At 39.7% G+C, this 22,570-nt stretch overlaps 1 protein-coding gene across 3 annotated transcripts in view; it reads right to left on the bottom strand.

The window, feature by feature from the left end:
- Positions 1 to 5,583: 5,583 nt before the first annotated feature.
- The window catches only part of immp2l (inner mitochondrial membrane peptidase subunit 2), a 165,343-nt gene continuing 148,356 nt past the window's right edge, over positions 5,584 to 22,570 (bottom strand). For 2 of the 3 annotated variants that reach the window (XM_067590694.1, XM_067590695.1), the window contains exons 5-6: positions 13,154 to 13,256; positions 5,584 to 5,853 (exon numbers count right to left, since the gene is read on the bottom strand). In XM_067590694.1, coding sequence (XP_067446795.1) covers positions 5,731 to 5,853; positions 13,154 to 13,256 — 226 coding nt within the window. In that variant the 3' untranslated portion in view covers positions 5,584 to 5,730. Of the gene's footprint in view, positions 5,854 to 12,329; positions 12,502 to 13,153; positions 13,257 to 22,570 lie in introns of all 3 variants that reach the window. The other variant, XR_010928486.1, reaches the window with a different exon arrangement.

Raw genomic sequence — 22,570 nt, forward strand, 5'->3', positions numbered from 1 at the left:
TTTATTACGCTTTTAATTTTAGAAAACTAAAGTGTTACAATAAGTGTTCATGAATAAACTACCTTACAAAGGAGATCCCCACACCAGGTCTCCAACTGAAGTCTCCCAGATCATAGACGACTGCGCTGGTTACTGAACTAAAACTTTACTCATCACCTCATTGCAGACAGACCTCTACCTATTTATACAGCCATAACAAAGAGACAGCACAGCGTGTAATGTGTAGGGAAGAACTTCAAAGGCGATTATTGTTTTGCACTTTTCATTTATTGCCTATTTTTTACAACCTAACTTTGTGGAAAGGAGAAGGGGAACAACAGGCTATGGAGAGTCACTTGGGAGCTCTTTGTTTGTGTCAGTAGCTCAGCTTTATCTCTGGAGAACACCCCCAACTCCGGGATTGATGTCCAAATTAGGAAATGTGCGTCATGTAGCAGGTGGATGTGACTCCCCTCGTTGAGACCTGCTAATAGACGTAACAGCAGAGCAGAGGAGAGAGACTGAGATAGTGATGTAACCGACCTGCACGCTGGTATTTGACATGGTTCTTTTTTCTTCCTGAAAACAAATATTTGTACGCAATAAATATTTGCAAAAAACTCACTATTTGTGCTCTTTTGAATATCGTATTTGGATTCGGGCACACCTCTAGTTGACAGACATTTTAATGCTTCAAACTTATTTGTAAAAAAAACAAACAAACAAAAAATGTATTAATTAAACCCTTTTTACAAACCCTGTAAACGGTGTTAAATATGCATTTGATGGCTACACAACATGATATCATGCTAAAACACCGAGGCTAAAGCTGCATGTCCCAGGTAAAAAGACGACATCCTCTCCTCACTGTTGGGTGGAGAAGTTGGTTTCAGGCAGAAATATTCTTTGCACTACTGAGTTCAATTTCCTGTATGCTGGGATACTTTTTTGAATAATGTAACTCGGACCATTCAATGAAGAAAAAACATGTTTGGAGCAAGAATGTGTATCTCAACTGATGGAGGAAGGACAGCTCGGCATGCGGCTTCCTTCCTGTTGTAGCGTGGTGATCCTGAGCGTCTAAACGAGGCCATATCTCACCACGGCGATGCCGGTATCCTAGCAGCTGCAGCCTGCAGCGTTTGTTGGCACGGAAACAGAACAGAAGCTTAGAGACTAACACACACACCCAGAGAGACAGACCGATGAGTCTTTTCAGGTCTCTTTGAACAAGGTAAACGCAGGATGTAAAGTACCAAGGGATGTGCAAACACAAACTTTATTACCCAGAGTGGGTATTACTCAGTCAGAGCTGACTAGTATAACAATAAACCCTTTAATTCCAAATGCATAGAGTCGTTTTACTCTGCAGGCTGCAGTTTATTTGCAGTCTTCTTTCATAAATCCTAAATGTCATATTCAATCGGCACACAAATGCACATCACACTTGAATGAATTAATTATGCAGATGTGAGCCTGCTGTTGTGCGTTGCCTCAGTGGGAGGGTTGAGTACACCTGCATTTAGCCCCACTTGTGCCTTCCAGGGTCCCATTACGCCATGACACAGCTGTTAGCATAGCAGAATCAACAGCTACATCTGAGAGCTTCATTTTGCTGAATTTACCACAAGTGCTCCCTCAATTTGATTTATGCAAATGAGCGACGAGCATCTGAAAAGACGAGGCTTTTCAACTGTTGGAGAGCCGGGCAGAAGTCAGCTGGCTGCGTGTGTTTTGTCTTGTGGTTCCTCTCTAATTAAGATTTCAGATAACCTGGTTGATGTGGGAGGCTAAATGCTAATTTCTTCCCTCAGAGCATTTGATAAAGGAGGGAATATTCATGGGATCTGCATGAACCATCAGCAGCCATTTGCTTAGAAGTGACAGAGCCAGTGACACAAACAAAAGCACAATGAAAATATATTTTTACATAATAACACAGACATGGCTTTCTCCCATCAAACTAGAAAACCATTGAATTTACACTGTTATCATCGAATGCACTAGAGAGGTCAGGAACTGAGAAAATAAATGAAGGAAGCTTTGATATGAAAACATTTTAAATGGGTAATACCGCTCAATTTTTCCGTCTGCATGTAGTAAGAATGTTTTCAATAGAAGAGTGTAATCAGGTTCTGTTGACATGAAATAATTCTCTCCCAAAGGTGCTGGCTTATCAAGTTGCTGAAAATGAGATGTCAAGAGTCTCCAGGTTGGTGGAGATAGAGGTGAGTGTCTGTACCTTGAAAGGAAAAGCAGGAATGTTAAACAGGTATTAGACTCAGCACTCCAATATTTAGTTGGACATTGGAGTTGGACATAGAGAGCCGAAGTCAAACAACAACCTCTGGGTTCGGTTCCAGAAATAAGAAAATCAGAATAACATCTGACATTTGACATAATTAAAATATGTAAAAATGCAGTCCCACAACATAACCTTACTCAACAGCATGATGTGTAGGTGACACTCAGACATTCGAAGAGTAGCGTGGGTGAATACAAGCTGTGAGTTTTTTTTGAGTGCAATCAAATTAATCAGAATTTAAAAAGTTCCCTGTGGAGCAATTGATTTGTGAGCAAGTCCCTGCTTTGTTTGTCTTATTACGAGAACTAACGAGCACACAAGTGAGTGACGTGATACACAGTCCTGCCAATGGTGATACGCTCTTCCACTGATCTACAGGTGGCTGTAATGCACCAAGAAACAGAACAATGTGCCAACAAAGACAGGGAAGAGCAAGACTGCAAGTTAGTAAACATGGATGTAAACTGCATTTAAAAGGGGCCATATTGTGCTTTTTGAGATGTTCTGTTGTTTATATCCTGTTATCATGTTGGATCTTAAACATGGTCAAAGTTGTAGAAATGTTGCCTGCAAGACAAAAGTCAGGGCTTCAACCTGCTCTGAACGCTTGAAATAGTTTACTTGCCGTCAAACTGACGTCGACTCGTCACACGTCCATAAACGGCCATTTACTCCATAGCCTTTGTTGCTAAGGTTTTTCCGTGTGTTCTCCACATTGTCCACTCACATATATCAGATCAGATGTCGGCTCCAACATGTATAGATGTATTTGAGAAGTTGACATTTTGAGTTAGGAACAAGAAAAAGTAGTGAAATCCTGATACTATTGTTTGTTTCATAGTTTGTTGACGTAACCTCCTGAGCAGCCGGAAGTCGGCTGTGACAAAGTTTCTAGAAGCTGACCAATCAGAACAGAGTGGGCTCATCAGGAGGCGGGGCCTTAAAGAGACAGGAGCTAAAACGGCCTGTTTGAGACAGAGGCTGAACTGAGGGGCTGCATAAAGGACCAGTAGAAGATAAATAAGGAGTTTTTAACTGTAAATCATGCAAAGATATTCCAGTAGAGCTATAGAATATAAATATAGAGCTGGAAATGTGCAGATGTCCCCTTTAAAATACTTTAAAAGTCAGCTTTGTCTTCGAAGCAAGAAAAATGTATTCAACATGTTTGTTAGACCTCAAAGATACACACAATGAGTTTTGGTGAGTAACACTCAATTAGCCAGCTTTTCATCCAAATTTAGCAAAAATGTTAACAGAATTTCCAGAAAGTTTGCAAAAGAAAATTTGAATTAACCCCTTACCAGACACCTACATTTTTGTGAATAAGCCCAAAAATAATGTACTCAAAAAGTTCTTTTAACTCTGAAAAGTTCTTCTGAGTCATAACCGTTGTCTCATTTTAAAGGTTAGTGCTTAAAAGAAATGAAAGAAGAATGAGTGAAAGTGATCCTGAACAAAAGTTACAGAGGCACAAACATGGTAGAAAAGTAAGGGTTTTTTTTGCCTCACCTATTTTTTTTTTTGCCATACAAAAGTGAATATAAGGCCTGCAGTAGTACTTTTTGAGTGTAAAACACTTTGGAGCCATAGCCACATGTCTGAACAATGTCCAAGCTGTTGACGATGGCACTAAAAATGAGCTTTGTCTGCATTGTTTTTTGTGCGTTTATGTCCCATTTGTGCTAACTGGCACCACTGATATTATGGATCTTTGGAGTAGGAAATTACCACATTCAAAGATTCTTTAACAAATGAACAATGAAAAACCTGCACAAAAACTATTTACAACAATCTATTTACATACTATATAGAAAAAAAATCCCTGGCTTTCCTCCATAGTCCAGCGTTTTGCAGTCTCTTTTATCCTGGCATGCACTGGGGTAATAAATGTGGCTTTCCCCCAGTCCAGTCACCTACAGCCCCTGTTCATCATGCCAGTCATTGAAACAGTCTCTCTGTAGCTGTAGGCAAAAGCGAGCCTGGTGGAGGTTCATGCAGGCATTGAGGCGTTCTCTGGACTGCTACCAATAAAAATAACATACCTTACTGATTATCAAGCCTATAATTTAGACCCATCTATAAAAACATCCAGTCTTTATAAATATCCTCCACATGGGGGTTCACAGCAAGAGTATTGTAGTATTAGTGACTCAGCATTAGCATTTTAGCTTTTTCCAATACATCACACATAAAATTCACCAAGTTTACTCCTAGTTCACAACCATAAAATAGTGATTTATAAGTCAAGAAAAGAATCCAGCTCCTGCAGGTAAATGTCTTCTCCAGAGTCTGCCTCCTCAAAGTGAGTCTGTTCCTCGTCAATCTGTCGGCGAGTTTCTAAAACTTTTTAGATGCCGTTTTCATCCAAAAGGTGATATCTTTGCACTTACCTTACCTTTTCATCTATTCATCTGTTGTATTTGCTAAGAGTGTATCCTGCAGTCTTTGAAAGACCCATCAGCACTTTGTGCCAAGTGAAAAAACCTTTTTAGCAGTGTGTGAATGCCCCATGCCATTTACTGTTGGACTTGTAATTTCATTTTGCGTTTCATGGTGTTTTTTCATCCACTGCTGAGTTGGGTGGTTGAATATTAGGAGTCGGGTTGTCGAGATAAAACAGTTGGTGGCGCTCATTCTCCAGCTGGTGCCATTAAACCATTGCAGAAGAAGCTGAGACAACGATGACATAATTAAAAAAGCGTCACCTCACACTGTGAAAAACGATATATAAAACATGATGGAAATACGGCATTTATGTTTTCATGTATTCATTCGAGTCTCCTAATCGCTCCACACAGCGTTTTTTTTGTCTGTCGCTATTTTTCATCTCTTCAATGGATGTCACATGCTTCATATACACCATCATCTATTCACCAAGTCTGTTCCCAGTCTGTTTGTTGCATTTTCCTTTTATTGATACATCAATTTTACCACCTCATAACTACCACAGGGCACCTTTAAAACCAAAAAGGGTTTAAACTGCTTCATTTATCTTAGAATATGGACAGTAAACCCCAGGAACACAATCACTTTTTCACAAATGACTGAAGATATCCTCAATGGCAGAGATACTTGAGTTGGAGAGGCTAGAAAAGACGCGACGTCAAAACTTCGACTCTGTTTGGTTGTGACTCAAAAAACCTGAAAATGTCTCAAGTACCGGTAGGGTCCCTGTTGTCTGGCCTGTCTTTAAGAGAGAACTGTTCATGTCACAAAGCAACAAAACACAAAATCAGTACACAGTGCTAAAGGTAACATGACAACCCTGAAGCAAACAGACTCAAGAAATCAAAAAGTCTCCTTCTGAATATTTATATAAAAATGTGATACAGTGTATTTGAATGTATTCATACAGCTGCAACGCTGCAGCTAACAGACACGTCATTTCAGTCAAATTGACATAATCACAGATATAAAAACTTCATGTGTGTTAGTGTGTGTCTTCACTCCTCTTCATCGGTGTCCAGCGGCCCTCGGTTTGGGGGGAGGGCCGGTCTGATTCGCTGCCATCGATTAGGTGGCCAGATGATGTGAGAGGCCCGACCATGAAGCAGCCCCACGGACACCTGGGAAAAAAAAAAACATAACTAAGGGTCAGAATTGAGTGTTCAGAAAGTGATAATGTACGATGAAGTGTCCTGATATGAGAATGTAATGGATGACATGGAAGTGAATTATTTTCAGCTCTGTACCCTTATAAATGACGTCAATAAATAAACATGATCTTTATCACTGTTACTGAACACAGAATCATTGGTTTATCAACTTTATTTATTTATTTATTATTATCAATATCATACAATAGCACCTCTAATTGTTCAATTACAAGCTGATAATCAATAATAATTCTTAAGGATTCAAATTTTATGTAAAGCCCTTATTTCTCTTTATTTTTTATTTACATTTTAGAAGTTTAAAAAAAGTTTTTCTATTGAAAAAACTGTCATACACATAAGAACTTTTGCATTATTGTAATTTCTTTTATAAAGATCCCCTCTAGACATGTATCAAAATACACTGCTTGGAACAATAACATGTGTCTGATATGTTTTTTCCACAAAAAAAACTATAATTACCACGTTAAAATCCTGAAAATGGCATCTACTCCTTCTCCCTCATTAAAAATTCCAGATTCTATCAATATGCAAATTTAGTTAATTTCAGAAGTTTAACTGCTGGACACGAGGTGTCTTCTCCTTCACTGTAGAGTCCGTTCTCACTGTTTGTGCACTGGAGGCGTTAAGTTTCCACATCACACTTGTTGAATATTGGACCACGATTGACATCCAAACTAGTTGCTCGTAGGCCTCCGCCCTTAAAATCCAATTTTTAATGAGCACAGAGAAATTTCCACTTTCATGCTATTAATGTGAAAACAGCCTTCAAGTGTCAAACACTCTGCACATACATCATTCTGCACAGTGAAGCTCAAACATCCAACCGTAGGAACAAGATGAATGGAGGGGGACTTTAAGTTTATTTTAAAAAAATTAAAAAAAACAGGAACACGTGATTAGACTTTGATGTGGATCCAGGATTTTGGCACATGTATTCAATGATCAGTGTTTGTATTTTGCTTATTTTTTTATAATGTTCGAGAAGAAGAAATGCCTATTTGAGAATCGTCTTACTTTTACAGATTTAGAGGACTGTGCATCCTGTGTAGAGTCGTATGCCTTCTGTTTCTGAGTAACTTCTGAAATGAGTAAAGAGTGATAAAAAAATATTGTATTTAGTAGTGTATTGTATTTAGAAAGTGCCAAGCTCATCTTTTAATTATTTCTCTAGAGTTACAAAGACTAAATATGATGAAGAGCCATTACATGCAGAAAAATGCTTATTTGGGCACATTTAAAGCGTTCTTGTTTACACTCTGGTCCAGGGGCTTACAGCAGAGTTAATTAAAACTGGCAAGCTGACAGCAAAAGATCTGGTCGCTCACTGTTGTCCGACATCGTCCTTGCTGCATCAGTTAGAGCTGCTTTGCATAAGGTCGAACACGCACACACACTGCAGGAAATGTCAAACGCTTTTAATGACGCCTGTTATCTCTGAAATGCTGGCGTTTATGTATTTTTTTTAAAAGACACCGCGCTCATCTTCATCTTCAGAGTAACCTTTAGACAGCTGGTGTGCTCTGGCTCGTGATGTGATACAAGGCGAGGAGGTGTTTGATTTGAATCCTAGGGCGTCCCGCCGGCTGTAGTCTGGGCAACAGAGATAAAAGGCTCCACTGTTGCAGGTCGAGAGTCACTTTAATGGCTCCATGATTTGTCATTTTGTTGGTTCTTTGGTTTCTCCCTCTTTGATTTAGTAGTTACTTGTGTATGTTCTTGTTTACTCAGTTTATTCTTTGGACCTTTCTTTGGTTGGCTGGTTTAGTTCCTTGGATCCTTCTTCAATTTCTTAGTTCCCTGATTGGTTCCTTATTTGGTTCTTCAGCTCTTTTTGGTTCATTGGTCCATTTTTAATTTTCTTGGTTCTTTGGTTCCTTGTTTGCTACTTTAATTTAGTTGTTACTTCTCTTGTTCCTTGGTTCCTTCCTTGGTTTATTCTTTGCTTCTTCTTCTTTGCCCTTTCTATAGTTCCTAAGTCCCTTCTTTGGTTTCTTCTTTTTCTCTTCAGCTCTTTCTTTCTTTGGTTCATTGGTTGACTCTATGGTTCCTTCTTTATTTTCTTGAATCTTTGAATCCTGGGGCTCCCTCTTTAATTCACTGGATACTTGTCGAGTTTATTGGTTTCTGTTTTGGTTTATTCTTTTCCTCTTCATTTGGTTCCCTGGTTCTCTCTTTAATTCCTTAGTTCCTTCGATCTCAATTTTCATGGTTCTTTCGGTGGTTCCTTGGTTTATTTCCTTGGTTTATTCTCAGGTGCATTGGTTCCCTCTTTCCCTGGTTCCTACTTAGGTTCCTTGGACCGCCCTTTAATTCCTTAGCTCCTTGTTTCCTTTTCAAGCTCTTTGTTCTCTCTTTGGTTCCTAGTCCCTTGTTCAATGTCTTAGTTACTTCTTTAGGTCTATTTTCATTTTGGTTCACTGGTTCCCCCATTGGTTCCTTTGTTCTGTGTTAAATCTCTTGGTTTCTTCTTAGTTTCCTTGGTTTCCTTATTTAGTTCCTTGTCTCCCTCCTTTTCTTTTTCTTTGGCTCTCTGGATCCTTCTTTAGTTACTTTAGTTGTTCTTCATTTACTTAGTTCTTTAAACCATTGGTTCCTTGGTTTATTCATTGGTTCTTCTTTTGTTCTTTCTTTTGTTCCTAACTTTGTTCTTTGGTTCTTTTTTTCTCATCTTTTTCTGTTCAGTGGTTCCTTTGTTTGCTCCTAATTTTCTTGTTTCTTTGGTTCATTGACTCCTTCTTTGACCCATATAGTTACTTGTCTAGTTCCTTGGTTTGTTCTTTAGCTCTTCTTTGGGTCCCTTGTTCTCTCTTCAATTTATTAGTTGCTTCATTGGGTCTTTATTTTCCTTTTGGTTCACTGGGTCCCTCATTGGTTCCTTTGTTCTTTATTTTCTTCTTTTGTCCTTTAGTTCATTGGTTCCTTCCTTCCTGTGTTTCCTTACACACCAGAGTTGGGTAGAGAGTTCTGAAAGGCAGAAATCTCAGCAGCTGGCTGAGTGCTGGCTGACTCATTGGTATTGATCAACACCCCCATCAACCTCCTGCAGATGTATTATGGTCATTTTTGTGCTTTGGGCTCAGTAAAAATCTTATTTATTACACCTTTAAACGCTTTAATAGGCCATACTCTCACAGCCTGAGATCGACTGACATGAAACCCTGACTTGTCTCTGTATTGCATTCAGAGTTTTACACCATTTAACATTTCTCAAAGTTTTCAGTCTCTTGAAAAGCAGTTTTCAACTCCCTCAACACCACCAACAACAACAAAACATGTAGAAAAGTAAAAAAGTAAGACACACACTGCGTATAGACTTTAGACCATATTTGAATGTATTGTGGGTGTATGTTTTTGAAGTATTCCTGATCGACCCAGTGTGACCAGTGTGCATTATTTGTGGGAGCTAATGTGCTTCTGAGTGAAAAGACTCTTGTGGTGGGTGGCAGCGAGCACTGCAGGCCGGATTTTAAAAGAATATATTATTGAAATGAGACCTTCTTGCTGGATGCGATGTATCCTGAGTATACCTTATTGATTTAGCAGTTTTAGTCATGTTTCCCCTAATATGAATATGGCAGTGGTGGTGACATTTTCCTCCCATAAAGAGAAACAGAATGATGCCGAGGCCCAGCAAGATGCTGCCACAGCTTGAGCCATTCAGCAAGAATAAAGAGATAATGTGATTTTGTGAGATGCATGATGGTGATGTCTGTTAGGAGGGATGGAAGCTGACAGCCACTTTTCAACTCCACCTTAAAGCACTGTCCAATAAATGGTCTACTGGGAGAACGACAGAGAGAGACAGAGAAAAAAAGACAGAAAGGGGGATGACTACATTTATATCACCTGTACGTGTAAAAAAGGGAAAAATCTTCTCTACTTCATAATTACGGGAAGTAGGAGTGCTGCAGCAACCTATAGACCCTTTTGTGTTGCAGTAATTTCTTTTTTTGCTGTCGTGTGTGCACCAGTCCAGCAAAAATAGACCCTGTGTGTAATGATAGTGGAGTGGGAAAGGCGTGAGACGTGTGGACCCAGTTGACACATGCTGGTTAGAATTGTCTCCGGCAGCTGGAACACGATGCAGCCGCTTACTGTGGACTTTACACTCCACCTCTACCAGTCCCTGTGGGCTGTATTGCTTTTTAAATTATGTCGAGCAGTGCGAGCGTCCCAGGTGATTTCTTTATTGTGTGTTGTATTGATGTATGAGTGTTTTCTTTAACGATTTACTTTAAAGATTAGAGAGGCTACTTTCAGTAATTGTAAATGTTTTTCTGTGTGCGTAGTAATGTCACTGCAGCAAATATCGTGGGACATTTAAGCAGCAAAACTGCAAAATCTGTAGTTATAAACTTGACAGGACAGAGGAAACTCTCTCCAGGGGTGACACAATTAAACTTTTAGCTTCTGAAATGAATTTTTTTAGACAGCTCTGATGGGGCTCAGGATTTATCATCAGGAGGACAGCTGCTTAATTCCAAACAATTTCACTGTATGAACCTGTTCTGTGTGTGACAGCTGACCTTTTGGATGTGTAGAAGAACAAGGAACATTAATTAACAATAGATCCTGACTGATCCTGTTGGTGTGTCTGGAGATTTAAATAATCAATGAAGTTACATGGCTGTGCCTCGTGTAAATGTGCACAGTGGGGGATCACTGCAAGTATGTAATAAACTAAAAAAAAACAAACTCAGAAACCAAAAGGGAGAAATTTCTATTTGAAATTCTTTGATTTCACGATGGCTCTCCCTTTTAATTAAATACGGTTCATCTGCTTGAGTCCTTATTTCGATACAGCAAATCAAATCTTTGCATAAAGTGAAAACATGGCGTTCTATCATCGGCAGAGCAGATGGTCACACTGAGCCTGATTGCATCCTGCTACACAACACAAGAGCCACTGACTCTGAACAACAACCCACATTAGCTTTCCTGCTAAAGTCTCCTTCTTATCTAACTTACAAACCACCAAAAAAACATTCAGCAGGGAAAAGTGCATCGCTAACGTTGGTTAGCAGCTACATAGCTAATTATCTGCTCAGCTGCAGCACATTAAACAGCATATAAACAGACATGCAAATGTCACTTCAGACCTGTTTGATGTCGGTTTGGTTGTTGCTCTTCAAAATCCCTGTTAGCGTCATGCTGTCTGTCCATGACTTGTAGCTACAGCTGTCAACTACCAGCTAATGTCAGTCAAACACAGCTTGGTCACTTTTGGAGTTGTAGTTTGTATTGTCATTATAGTGTTAAGAAATGAATCGCCTATGTAGCTTCTCGAATCCGAACCACTGAATGTTTTGAATTTTCATGTTATGTATCTTTTAGGAACCTTTAGGATGTGCTGAAACTGACAGGAAGTAAAGCCGTTTATGCTTCATTATTCTAACAATACATTTGGTTGTAGAATACATTAAACTGATAATTTATTAAATGTCTCCCTGTGTTTTACTTCCCTTACTGTGACAATTGTGTTTATTGTTCTTGTGTGTTATTTTAAAACACCTCTTATATGGCAGTATCTTCGCTCTTTATAATTAGAAAATTAATTAACTTTCATATTAAAGTTCCTACATATCAGGGATGTAGCTCCAGATTGAATTACTTTAAAAGATGTACAAATCTAAATGCATTATCCTCCATAATGTCTTATATGAGTGTTATATCAGAACACATTGGATAATTATCTCCTCGTTTCTCTGTCTGCTGGTCGAACTTCTGATTGCTGCGGCACACACATATAGAGAAACGTCTTGGGAATAAAATGTAAGACCAGGCGAGCTCTGCAGATCTGTTGGTCCATGTGTTCTGGGTTTGAGCTCTGAAGGGATTTCTTCTGAGCTCCTCAGCTAGATTTCGTTTCAGCTGAAGAGCCGGGGCCTTCTGTCTGGCCTGTAATGTGCCGCCCATAGCAAGCAGCCCTCTCTCTGCTGAAAATGTTATATACACCACTCAAAAACCTGAGAGGGACACACTAGAAACAGCACGCGGAGAGCGAGCAGGAGTCAATATGAGGATGTTAATACTCTTTCTGCACCGGAGAGACAACGAGGAGCCTGAAATGAAATGTTAATGAAATCTTTATGTTTGGAGCAGAAGCAATAGCAGATGCAGTGTCTGTCAGAGCGGACAAATCAAGTCGACAGAAACGTCAAGATCTGTTAACACACTAAGTACTGAAAGGTAACACACACACACACACACACACACACACGCACACATGCACACACACACACACACAATGCGTAATCTGTCACTTCAGTTTCCTTCACAATACTGTAAATCTTTGCTGCAGCCAGAAGGGGATGTAAGTAAACCCGGCTCAACATCAGATGAACGGATAAAACTCTTACCTTTGACAACACACACAAACACACATAAACACACACACACACACACACACACACACACACACCTACCTTTTAGATTTATTTATCCGCGGATTTTCACTAAGCTCTGTGTTCTTTTTCAACTCATCTCAGCCATAAAAACACAGTTTTCCTTCAGAGTCGAATGGAGCAGTTTTGGGATTTAACGCCTTGCTCACAGGCACTTCAGCAGTAGTTCTTCACTCTTTTTCTTTTCTTTTTGCTGCTGAAACAGTTAAAAATGTATCTATTTCACTTAGCTTTTAATTAGTGTTTTAACATTAGATTTTATTATTTATTTACTTATGGTTTCAATTGCATTTTAAAATGGTTTTAAACCTTTTTAGACATACATTTAATATAGTAATATACTGTATTTATTCTAATGATTTTATTTGTAATGCTTTGCACTTGAGCTGTCTGGAGTGTCTTTGAACACAATAAAGTGTGAACTATGTTGTGTGTTTGTTGTAAATTTGCATTTTTAACATGCCTCTATTTCAGTTTTCCTTTGTTTTAAATGGAAAAGCACTTTGAGCTGCATTTATTGTATGAAAGGTGCTATAAAGAGATTATTAATAATAATAATCAAGCTCTATGTTGATTGATAGTTCGATGTTATCAATCTGGAATCCAGAAGTTAAATATACTTTAATATAATGAGATGTTTATGAAACCACTTTTTCAGGTCTTCATTAGGTCAGTTGCTATGGAAACGCTGTTGAACATGCTGATGTGAATTATTGATTTTTATAACTTCACAGTTTTGTAACTGTGTAGTTGTGTCTGTGGAAAGATGATGTGATCAAACTGGCTGGTTATATTCCTGAAAACTTTAGGAATGTATTGATCGGTCGATAGATGACAGTTCGTACCGGTCCGAAGCTGTTGCTGTCCAGACTGTGTCCGTGATGATCCCCCTCGATCCAGAAGTGACCATCAGGGACTCGAACATATCGGTTCTTGTAGCCCAGAGTCCTGAAGAGATGGAGAGAAGAGATAAAAATATAAAGTTGGAAGAACATTATTGTCTAAGACCGTTTTCAAACCTGTGTTGTTAAGTCTGGTTGGTTTTCCTTCTTGGTGCGATTCGTTTGGGCAGATCTGAACACAGCAATCATACTCGGACCAAACAACCGCACAGGAAGTGGTCTCGGTCCAGTCACAAACTAATTCTGGAGTGGTTCATTTGTGGTGTGAATGTGATCTGACCTCCATCTGACCGACTACAAGGCTGCAAGTTTGAGCTAAAAGGCTTCTGTGAGATCAGTTGCTAGCAGCTAGCTGGAGAATGAATCGTGGTCCAACCTGGACTAACAACAAAATACGTTGTTGTCTTGATATTTGGGGCGATAAGAGCTTCTTCAGGACCTTTGTTTGTCTCCGTTTACGTCCTGGACACATCTGACCGATAAGAGGAGAGATTTCCCTTCACTGGAACTGTGGTCCAAACCAGGAAAAACATTCACTGCCCAAAAGCTGCCCAGCTGTGTCCACATACTTTTGACCATATAGTGCATGGAGTCACTTTTACACCTGGACACCAACCTACAGCTTTCACATTATAACATAAAATCCATGTTTTTAATATTAACATTTTTGGCAAAACAAAGAGAAATTAGAAAAATATTTAAACTGAAGTGAAGCGAGAGACAGGTTTTAACTTTCCAGCAGGGATGAATAATTACTTCATTACGTCTGAAGAGAGAAAGAAAAGATGAAGATTCAGGGGAAAATTGCGGTTAAAGTCCTTGTTGATGGCGTATCAAATCTCCAACAATTATTGCTTTCATTTCGTTATCGTTAATCATCGGCCTCTAAATCATCTCCGCGCGGCGTCGCTTCCCCTCTCGTCGCCTCCTTTTCGCTCCAACAAAGATCTGATCCGAGGACACGTTCAGACTAATGCCGGCGTTCATCTCACGCTGTAGCTGCTTCAATCAGGTTGTCACGTTTATGAGGAGAAGGTCCGACGCCCTTCATCATCCCCGTGGACTGTTATGGGCTTGTTCCAGAGCTGATTTATCATTTAGCAGGAGGAACATTGTGAATTATAGCCTCAGTGACTTTTTAAATGGAAATTTGTCTGTGATTCCTTATGCGTGTATGCCGGTCCGGGAGGCTGGCTGACCGAAGAGGCCTTGGAAACATAAATATTGATTTAGCCACAGCAGTTGAATTTACTGACTCACAGAAAAAAAAAACAAAAAAAAAAATAAACTGAAACCTTTTTGCAGAAATAAATAAAAGGTTACAGACTATGTGACACCAATTCTCTGCTACATTTAAGTGGGAGCGACTGTGAAATCCTTAAAGAAGAACCAAGGACGTTATTTAACCACAAAGAATCTGAAGCAGAACAGCCACAGGAAAAAAACTCTGTTATATCATCAATCTGTGTGTTTTTTAAAAATTCATCCCAGCAGTTATTTTGTGATGAATTGCTGTAATTTTTTGATGAACCTTTTTTTTTCTTTCTCTCCATTAACCTGCCTCACATAATTTCTACTTTAATTAGCGGTTTCCCTACATGAGCCAGAATTTCTTTCAGCGAACCTCAGAGACGAGGTGTGACCTTCGTGTTATCTCTCACGGTGAAATTAGGGGAAGGAACTATGGATTTGGCTTCAGTCACTCTCTCAATCTGTCATTACTGGAATATCTTGTACAGTATGCCTCGGAGCAGGATTTCAAAAGAAAAAAGAAAAAATCAAGAATGATCATCGCAGCCCTCTGACTGGGCCCAACATGGGCGGTAACATCAATGTTCATTTGAAACTACTTCGCTTCATGTTACAACACTGTCCGGTTCACTTTGAGTTCAATCTGGTTGAACTTTGAGCTGTAAAATCGTGTGCTGATATCAGAAAATAGCCGATGGTGATCTCTACACTTCTCTGCAACTGTTTAAAATGGACGGATGCTTCATTGTGTGACTGCAGGGTCACCCTGATGGTCCCGGTGTTTCCTCCGCAGGCTCCACTTCACTCAAGCTGCCTGTCAGACCCGCTGCTTCTTCTTTGACCGAATAACAAACCGGGGCTCAGTGCTCCACATGGAGAGCCGGGGCTAACGTTAGCGGGGAGGCTAGCAGAGGCTAGCTGGCTCCCTCCGGTCATGCTGCAGCTAACGCTCCACTAGCCTGTCAGCTAATGTTAGCCCCAGCTCTCCATGTGGATCCAACTGGAGCACTGAGCTCCGGTTTGTTATTCGGGTTAAAGTGGGAAGAAGCAGCGGGTGGAGTGGAGCCTGCGGAGGAAACACCGGGACCTTCGGGGTGAAACAGTCCATCGAGGTGCTGCGGTGTTCGGCTGCACAGATAGGAAACACTTCGGCTGACAGGATGTACCACTCTGTTTAAAAAATAAAAAACCTTCTTCTTTTTGGTTTATAACGGCGGTTGGCAACCAGCGCATTAGGTACATTACCGCCACCTTCTGCTCCGGAGTGTGGACCAGAGATTAAATCCTACACATTAATCCTGTCTGTCTAATAAACTCAAAGAAAACTCTACTGCTCCACCAACTTGGCAGGTTCATTAAAGTTTTAATGCTGAGCTCCTGAACTCCAGTCTTCCTAAAGTCTTTCTTCATATATTGTCTTTCTTGATCATACTTAGTACAATCTATGCTTGCATGCATAATAGTCTCCTCAGCCAGCTGGAAAAAAATATGTGCATATATCAGCATCGGCAATCAGCAACAATGAGTTGTGAAACCTGGTTCACTATATAGATGAAGTCCAGTCTCCATCACTTCTAAACTTGTGTATAACACTCACTGTTTCACTGTTTGGATGCTTTTGCCAAGAAATATTTCCAGGAGATCCAGTAAAAGCAGTTATATATTGAAAATATAGTCTTCCTACGCCATTAAAATACAGGTTAATACTATTAAACTTTAGCGAAATTTAACTGCTACTCCAGCTTTTACAGATGGCTCTTTACTGTGCTGTGAGCTGTTCTGTTATCAGCTGCTCTAACAAGAATTGAAACTTTGGAAAAACGGAAAATAGAAGTCACAATCCTCTGCTCCAAGAAATTATTTTTACTTTCATAAATCTCCATGAAGTCCTGAAAGTTTCAGTTGCATTCTGTCCAGGTAACGCTAAAGACCGAGCGATCTGCCTACACGGACTGGTGGTGAGCTGATCTCTCGTTAGCTTGATGCTACGTTTCCTCGGCAAAGTTTTGTAGTATCATGTGTTAAGCTTAGATGATGGTTTTATTCTGATTAACAGTAGGTGATGAATGAAGTCATAAGCTAGCAAGTTATTCCTGCTGAGTTTAATGAGTTACTCCACAGACTGTAGAGGACAATGGGCTGCATGTCTAGTCCACTGGCCACTCAAAGCGCTTTACACTACAAGCCACATTCACACGCTGATGGGAGAGGCTGCCATGCAAGGCACCAACCCACTCATCATGAGGATCTAATCATTCACACACTGATGCAGCCTTCAGGAGCAATTTGGGGTTCAGTATCTTGTTCAAAGACACTTTGACATGCGGACTGGAGGAGCCGGGAATCGAACCGCCGATCTTCAGATTAGTGGACGACCCGCTCTACCTCCTGAGTCACAGCCGCCCCAAGATACGTTCATGTTATTTTGTCACAAAGCCTAATTAATCTCAGACTTGTGTTTAGAGACTCAAGAACTTCCACATTCATACAGATGACCTTCATCTGTCGGCGGCGACTGCTGAACGTGATTAACCCAAAAATCATCAAACAATTTCATCGTCAAACAGTTGTTCTATCATGTACCATATGACACTGGGAAGCTTTAAATCTTCACATTTGAGAAGCTGCAACCAGAATAACTTTGGCATTTTTGCTTAAATGCCTAAAACAATTATTCAACTATCAAAATACGATTAATTTTCCTGTTGATCGACTACTCAGTGTTGTTCAAGTTTAGCAACAGTGCAGTAAGCACTTGTTCTCAGCAACACGTCCAGATAATTTGGAAAAACAGTTTGTTTACATCGTGTTTTTGTCAGATTATTTTTCAGTGATGTCTCTGTCTTCCCAGATCTGACCTTTTAACTATGTACAATGTTATTATCACTGATAATGACGGAAAAAAGTACAAAGATACGATACAAGTTCTAGGAAACAAGAGATATTTATAAGGATGGAGAGCTACTTAAATTTGATTTGACCTTTAGTGACCCTGAACATCTTTTTACTGAAAAAAACCCCAACTAACAAGATGTTTTATAGCTTATATATATCCCCCTTAAAACCCAGTGAATCCAGTCACTATTCTGGATTTAACGTTTTGCCTTCCAGCGTGTCCTAACCTGAGCTGCACAGTCGCGGTCTTGTTACTGAGGGTTTAACCCAGATACAGCAGACACACACTGATGAAGACAAAAGAACACAGCGACACCGTGGACGCTCCGTAGAGCTTCCAGATGCTACAAACTGCCCCGTCATCGCTGTCTGAACGTGCTTTTACCCAGTCAGAGGGTTAGAGTGCTTCACCGAGGCGAAGACGGGGACGCTTCACTGAGACGGAGACAATTAAACATTCATGTTTCTCCTGAACGGGAGTTTAACGAGGCAGAGGTCAACAGCTGCTGACAGCTGCACACGCTGGATTAAGACGTGTAAACCTGCTCTGACCTGCGTGTGTGTAAGAAAGATGTTGATGATCATTATTGTTTTCAGACTGAAGCCGTCAATCGCCAAACTTTTCCGTCACTGTTCATTATGTTTGAATCTCGGACCGTTTTCATGCAGATTTCTGCTCCTGACAGAGTGACGACGTGTCCCAACGATCGTTTCTGACGTCCACTGCATTCATGGCTCAGTTTAATTGCATGAAAATATGTGGATTGAGAGATTTATAAGTGACTGGATTTCATCATGCATGAATGAAAGAGCTGAAACGCTGCCAGGGTCAGAGGTCCAGTTCTCTCCAGAGTCGCTCTTACTGAAGATGTGCACCGCCGTACGGTTGACTGAATGTGCTACAATGATTATTTAATGAACAGAAAATGATTCAACACTAAGTTTGATCATCAATAAACCATTTAAGTCGTTTATCAAACATTGCAAACATTTGCTGGGTGCAGCTTTTCTGTCTTAAAATTCCTTTAAGAGACATCAATTATTCATTCTTGATTAATCTGTCGATTATTTCCTTGATTAATTGATGGTTGTTTGGTCCATAAATTGTTAGAAAATGGTGAAAAATGTTAGAAGTGATGTCTTCAAATGTTGTCGTGGACTGTTGTTTTGTCCACAACCTAAAGGTATTCAGTTTACTGCAATAGAAGACTAAATAAACCAGAAAATATTCACATTTGAGAAGCTGGAATCAGAGAATTTTCTTCTTTATAAATGACTCAAAACAATGAATCGATTATCAAAATAGCCTAATAATTTAATAATTGGCAACTAATCATTTAATCAACTAATCGTTACTTAAGAGTCACCTTTTTAATCTTGATTTTAAGGAGTTTGTATTCCTGCTTCTTACAGAATCTTACAGAAAGCTTCTTTTTGTTAAAAGATTCCTTGAGGAGCGCCTACAACAGGGTTTTATACACCTTAAGTGGGCGTTACAGTTCTTTTCTTAATCTATCGAATACAGACTTATAGATAACGTCATGTCTGTTTTCAGTTCTCCTGCCCAACTGACCCCCAGATGACACGTCTCATCCTGTCTCCAACCAACTATAATCTACATCTTCCTCTTTACAAATATAACGCTGAACTTCCTTTAACCTCAGCTGATGAGTCTGCTGATGTTGCAGAGTTGCAGGAACAATTTATCATGATCTAGATAAAACAGTAACACTCATACACAGTGTAATCATCAGTTTTAAAACACTTTTAATCTTATTTTAATTTTTATTCTTATTATTCTCTGCTTCACTCTATGAAAGTTACTACACTGTAAATTTCTCAAAGAACCCCAGTAAAGAAGTTGTGATAAGTAACACAGGAAGCTGTAAACAGAACATTCCTGCACATGCTCAGTAGCGTCTGTCTTACACAGAACTACTCTCCGGAGACTGAAAACATGATCGCTGTTATTAGTCTTTGGAGCCGTTTCTACACAAACTAACGTGATCAAACTCTTCATAATGAAGGAACATGTCACTCAGTGCAGCAGTGTGGCTCACTGATGTGTTTTTTAATAGTTTTCGGACAAAAACGAAGGTCTACGGCACAGAGGAATAAGATATATCAGACTCTGGATGCACACACAATACTTGTTAGTAGATAAGTTCACTGTTAGTTTGACTCCAAACATGAGATTTGTTGACAATAAGAAAAATATATAAAATCGCCAGCCTTATCCAGTAATGCATAAAGCCTTTCAAGGTTTTGCTCCGTCTTACATTAGTTCCCTTTTGAGCCCACATGTACCTGTTCCTGACCTGAAGTCTTCAACGGCAGCCTTGCTTGGTTGTACCTGAGGACAGAGTTTGTTTGAGAGAATCTACTTTTATAAAAATAAAAAAGCTTGTATTGGGAGATGCTCTTATGTGCTTTAGTGTATCTTATTTCCTTCATTCTTTGTATTCTGTGTGTTTTTATTGATGCTTTTTCTTTTATTTCACTGTGCTGACTCGGTGGTTGTTCTAAATGATTGCTTTTACTTGTGCAGCACCTTGTAACCAGACAAAAGTTTGAGCTAATATTTGGAAAAAGCCAAACATTTGGTGACGACTCATAATCACATGACTGTAATTATATATAGTCAGCATCTGCATCTGATAATATAAATATATGCTATCTTCTGATATCATCCTTTCAATTATCAGTCATAAGTTTGCAGAGTCTGTTTCATGCTCAGCCGACCGATGCAACTGATTAAAAAGGTAAAAAGACTGCAGTGCTAATGGGCAGACAGACAGACAGACCGGGGACACGATGATCTAATAAATAAAATGCCCTCCAACAATCAGATGGTGAGTTTTTGAAAAGTTGCTGTATCAGAGCCGGCGGCCTGGTCTGCTCCGTCCTCCTGCTGCGTCTCATTATCTGAACTGTGGAGCTCATTTCCTCACAAGAACGCAGTGTAACAAGGCTGAGAAGAGCTCCCACCTCTTCCTCAAGGAAATCCAGGGAGAAGAGTATGACTCACACACACACACACACACACACACTGTCCCTGCTATCTTTTGCTCGCACTAAGAATAAAAATAGTACATCTGCAAGCTAACCTTAATGTGTTTTTAAATGCCAATTCAAAAGCAATTTTTAGAGAGTATTTCATGTTGCTTCACCTTTAATAAACATCACATTTGAAATTAACCAAATTAAAGACCAAACTTTAAAGAACAAATTGTCATGTTTGCTGATTATCTTCACCTGAAGGTCATCACAGGAGACGTAGGAGAAACCGTATAGAGTAACAATCAATTAATTTTTTTGAGTTAGTCAATCATACATACAGTCATACTATCAGCTGATCCCAGTCCTCAGTGTTCATTCACAGCTGTGCTTTTTATCTCCAGAGAATATCGAACGATTTGAATCTCTAAGTTTGTGCTTTTGCCTTTTGCTCTAAAGCAGCTATAATATGTTTTTTTTTTATCATTTTCTATACTATGACTGTCTGATCTGTCAGTGTGTAATGTGTCGGTCGTGGCTCGTAGTGATGAACCTACAGAGAATTATCAGCGACTCTGCGGCTCCCCTCGGCTTTACAGAGCTTTATATCTAAATATACTCTCAGCGCTATCGCGGCGTCGCTTTCAGCCGCAGCAGGCAGCTGTTTATAGAGACACTTTAAAGTGAAATACTGCATCTAAGTGATCTTCCATCAGTTTGAGCTCAATTGATGCTTCCAGCAACTTGGCAAATATTTAGCCACTGTACACTACCTTAGGTCTATTTAGGTCTTCCAACCAAAACCTGTTGGCCGTACCATGTGCCAAACTAAAAACCAAAGGCGACTGTGCTTTTGTTGCCCTGGCACCCAGACTTTGGAACAATCTCCCGACTTCCATCAGATCAGCTGAATCTGTTGACTGTTTCAAAAAACACCTAAAAACCTACTTTTTTAGAATGGCTTTCTCATAACATTTCATAAGTTCAAGTGTGTGCTCTGGGTGATGACTGTATGCTTGCTGTGTTCGTATGTGTGAGATGTCTGTATGTGTTCTTGAATGTGTCTTTCATGGTTTTTGTGTCCTATTTTCTTTGTGTCCCAATGTCACTGTAAAGCACTTTGTAACCTGTATTAAAAAAGGTGCTATATAAATAAAGTTTTACTTACTTACTTACCTGTTCAGCACCAAACAGCAAAAAGAAACAGTTAGCTGTAGACTAGCTGGTGAACATAGTGGAGCATTTAACAGCTAAAGAGACAGATATTTCCCTCAGGAGTTGGTAGAGAGCAAAAACAGAGTGAATATTGGACTTAGATTCACCAGGTGGACAGACACACGACTCCACATGAATGATAATGTTGCTCTGTAACTGCTGGATGTGGAAATAAGCAACTGTTTGCTAACAAGTTCAACATATCAACTTAAAAGCTGATGATATGTCAGAGTTGTTGTTCACTACTTGACCCCAAACTACAAGTCAATCACTCTGATCTTGGCAAAAACCCTCCAATTAAGATTTGGTCCAATCAATACTGAGTTGTTGAGGCCAGAGCAGATATACCAACATATACACTGAAGGAGATATTTTACAATGTAAATAAACTTGTCAGTAAGTATTCGGCGCTTTAACTACATGATGATCTTTTATTGGAAGACATAAAGCAGCGTGACAGTTTCATGCTACTCAGAGTGTGTGATTGTGTTGACTGGCAGCTCCTCTGTACAATTCCTTTCTTCTGATTCTGTCTGTCTTTTGGAGTTTTGCAGCACTTGAAGTTATTTCCAGTTTGAAGCAAAAACAACAAAAACAACAACAACAACAAAAAAAAATGCTTTCAGCTTGACTTTGAGTTGAAGAACTGCCACAGCCCTCTCAGCAGTTTGACAGGTTGGTTTCAGGATGTTCTGCACCAATTTCCTTTTTTTTTGTAATTTGTTCAACCTCCTGGCAAACGTGACACACTGTGCCGACAGAAATTGGCCACTTCAAATCTGCTCTTGTCATCTGCACCAAACTGCAGTCGTTAATGGGACAAAGTCACCAATCTCGTAGACGACGACTTCTGAGAGTCACCTCGAACATTTTTAAAAGAACTGAAGCTGAAGACAGTGAAGCGTGTGTGAAAGCTGTTCATTGTGTTGTTGCCAGAAAAGTCTCAGCAGCAGCAGCAGCTGTGAGTCCCACTGAAGTCCGTATCTAAAGTTCTTATTTAAA

The sequence above is a fragment of the Thunnus thynnus genome, chromosome 5, assembly GCF_963924715.1.
Source record: "Thunnus thynnus chromosome 5, fThuThy2.1, whole genome shotgun sequence".
NCBI lineage: Eukaryota > Metazoa > Chordata > Actinopteri > Scombriformes > Scombridae > Thunnus > Thunnus thynnus.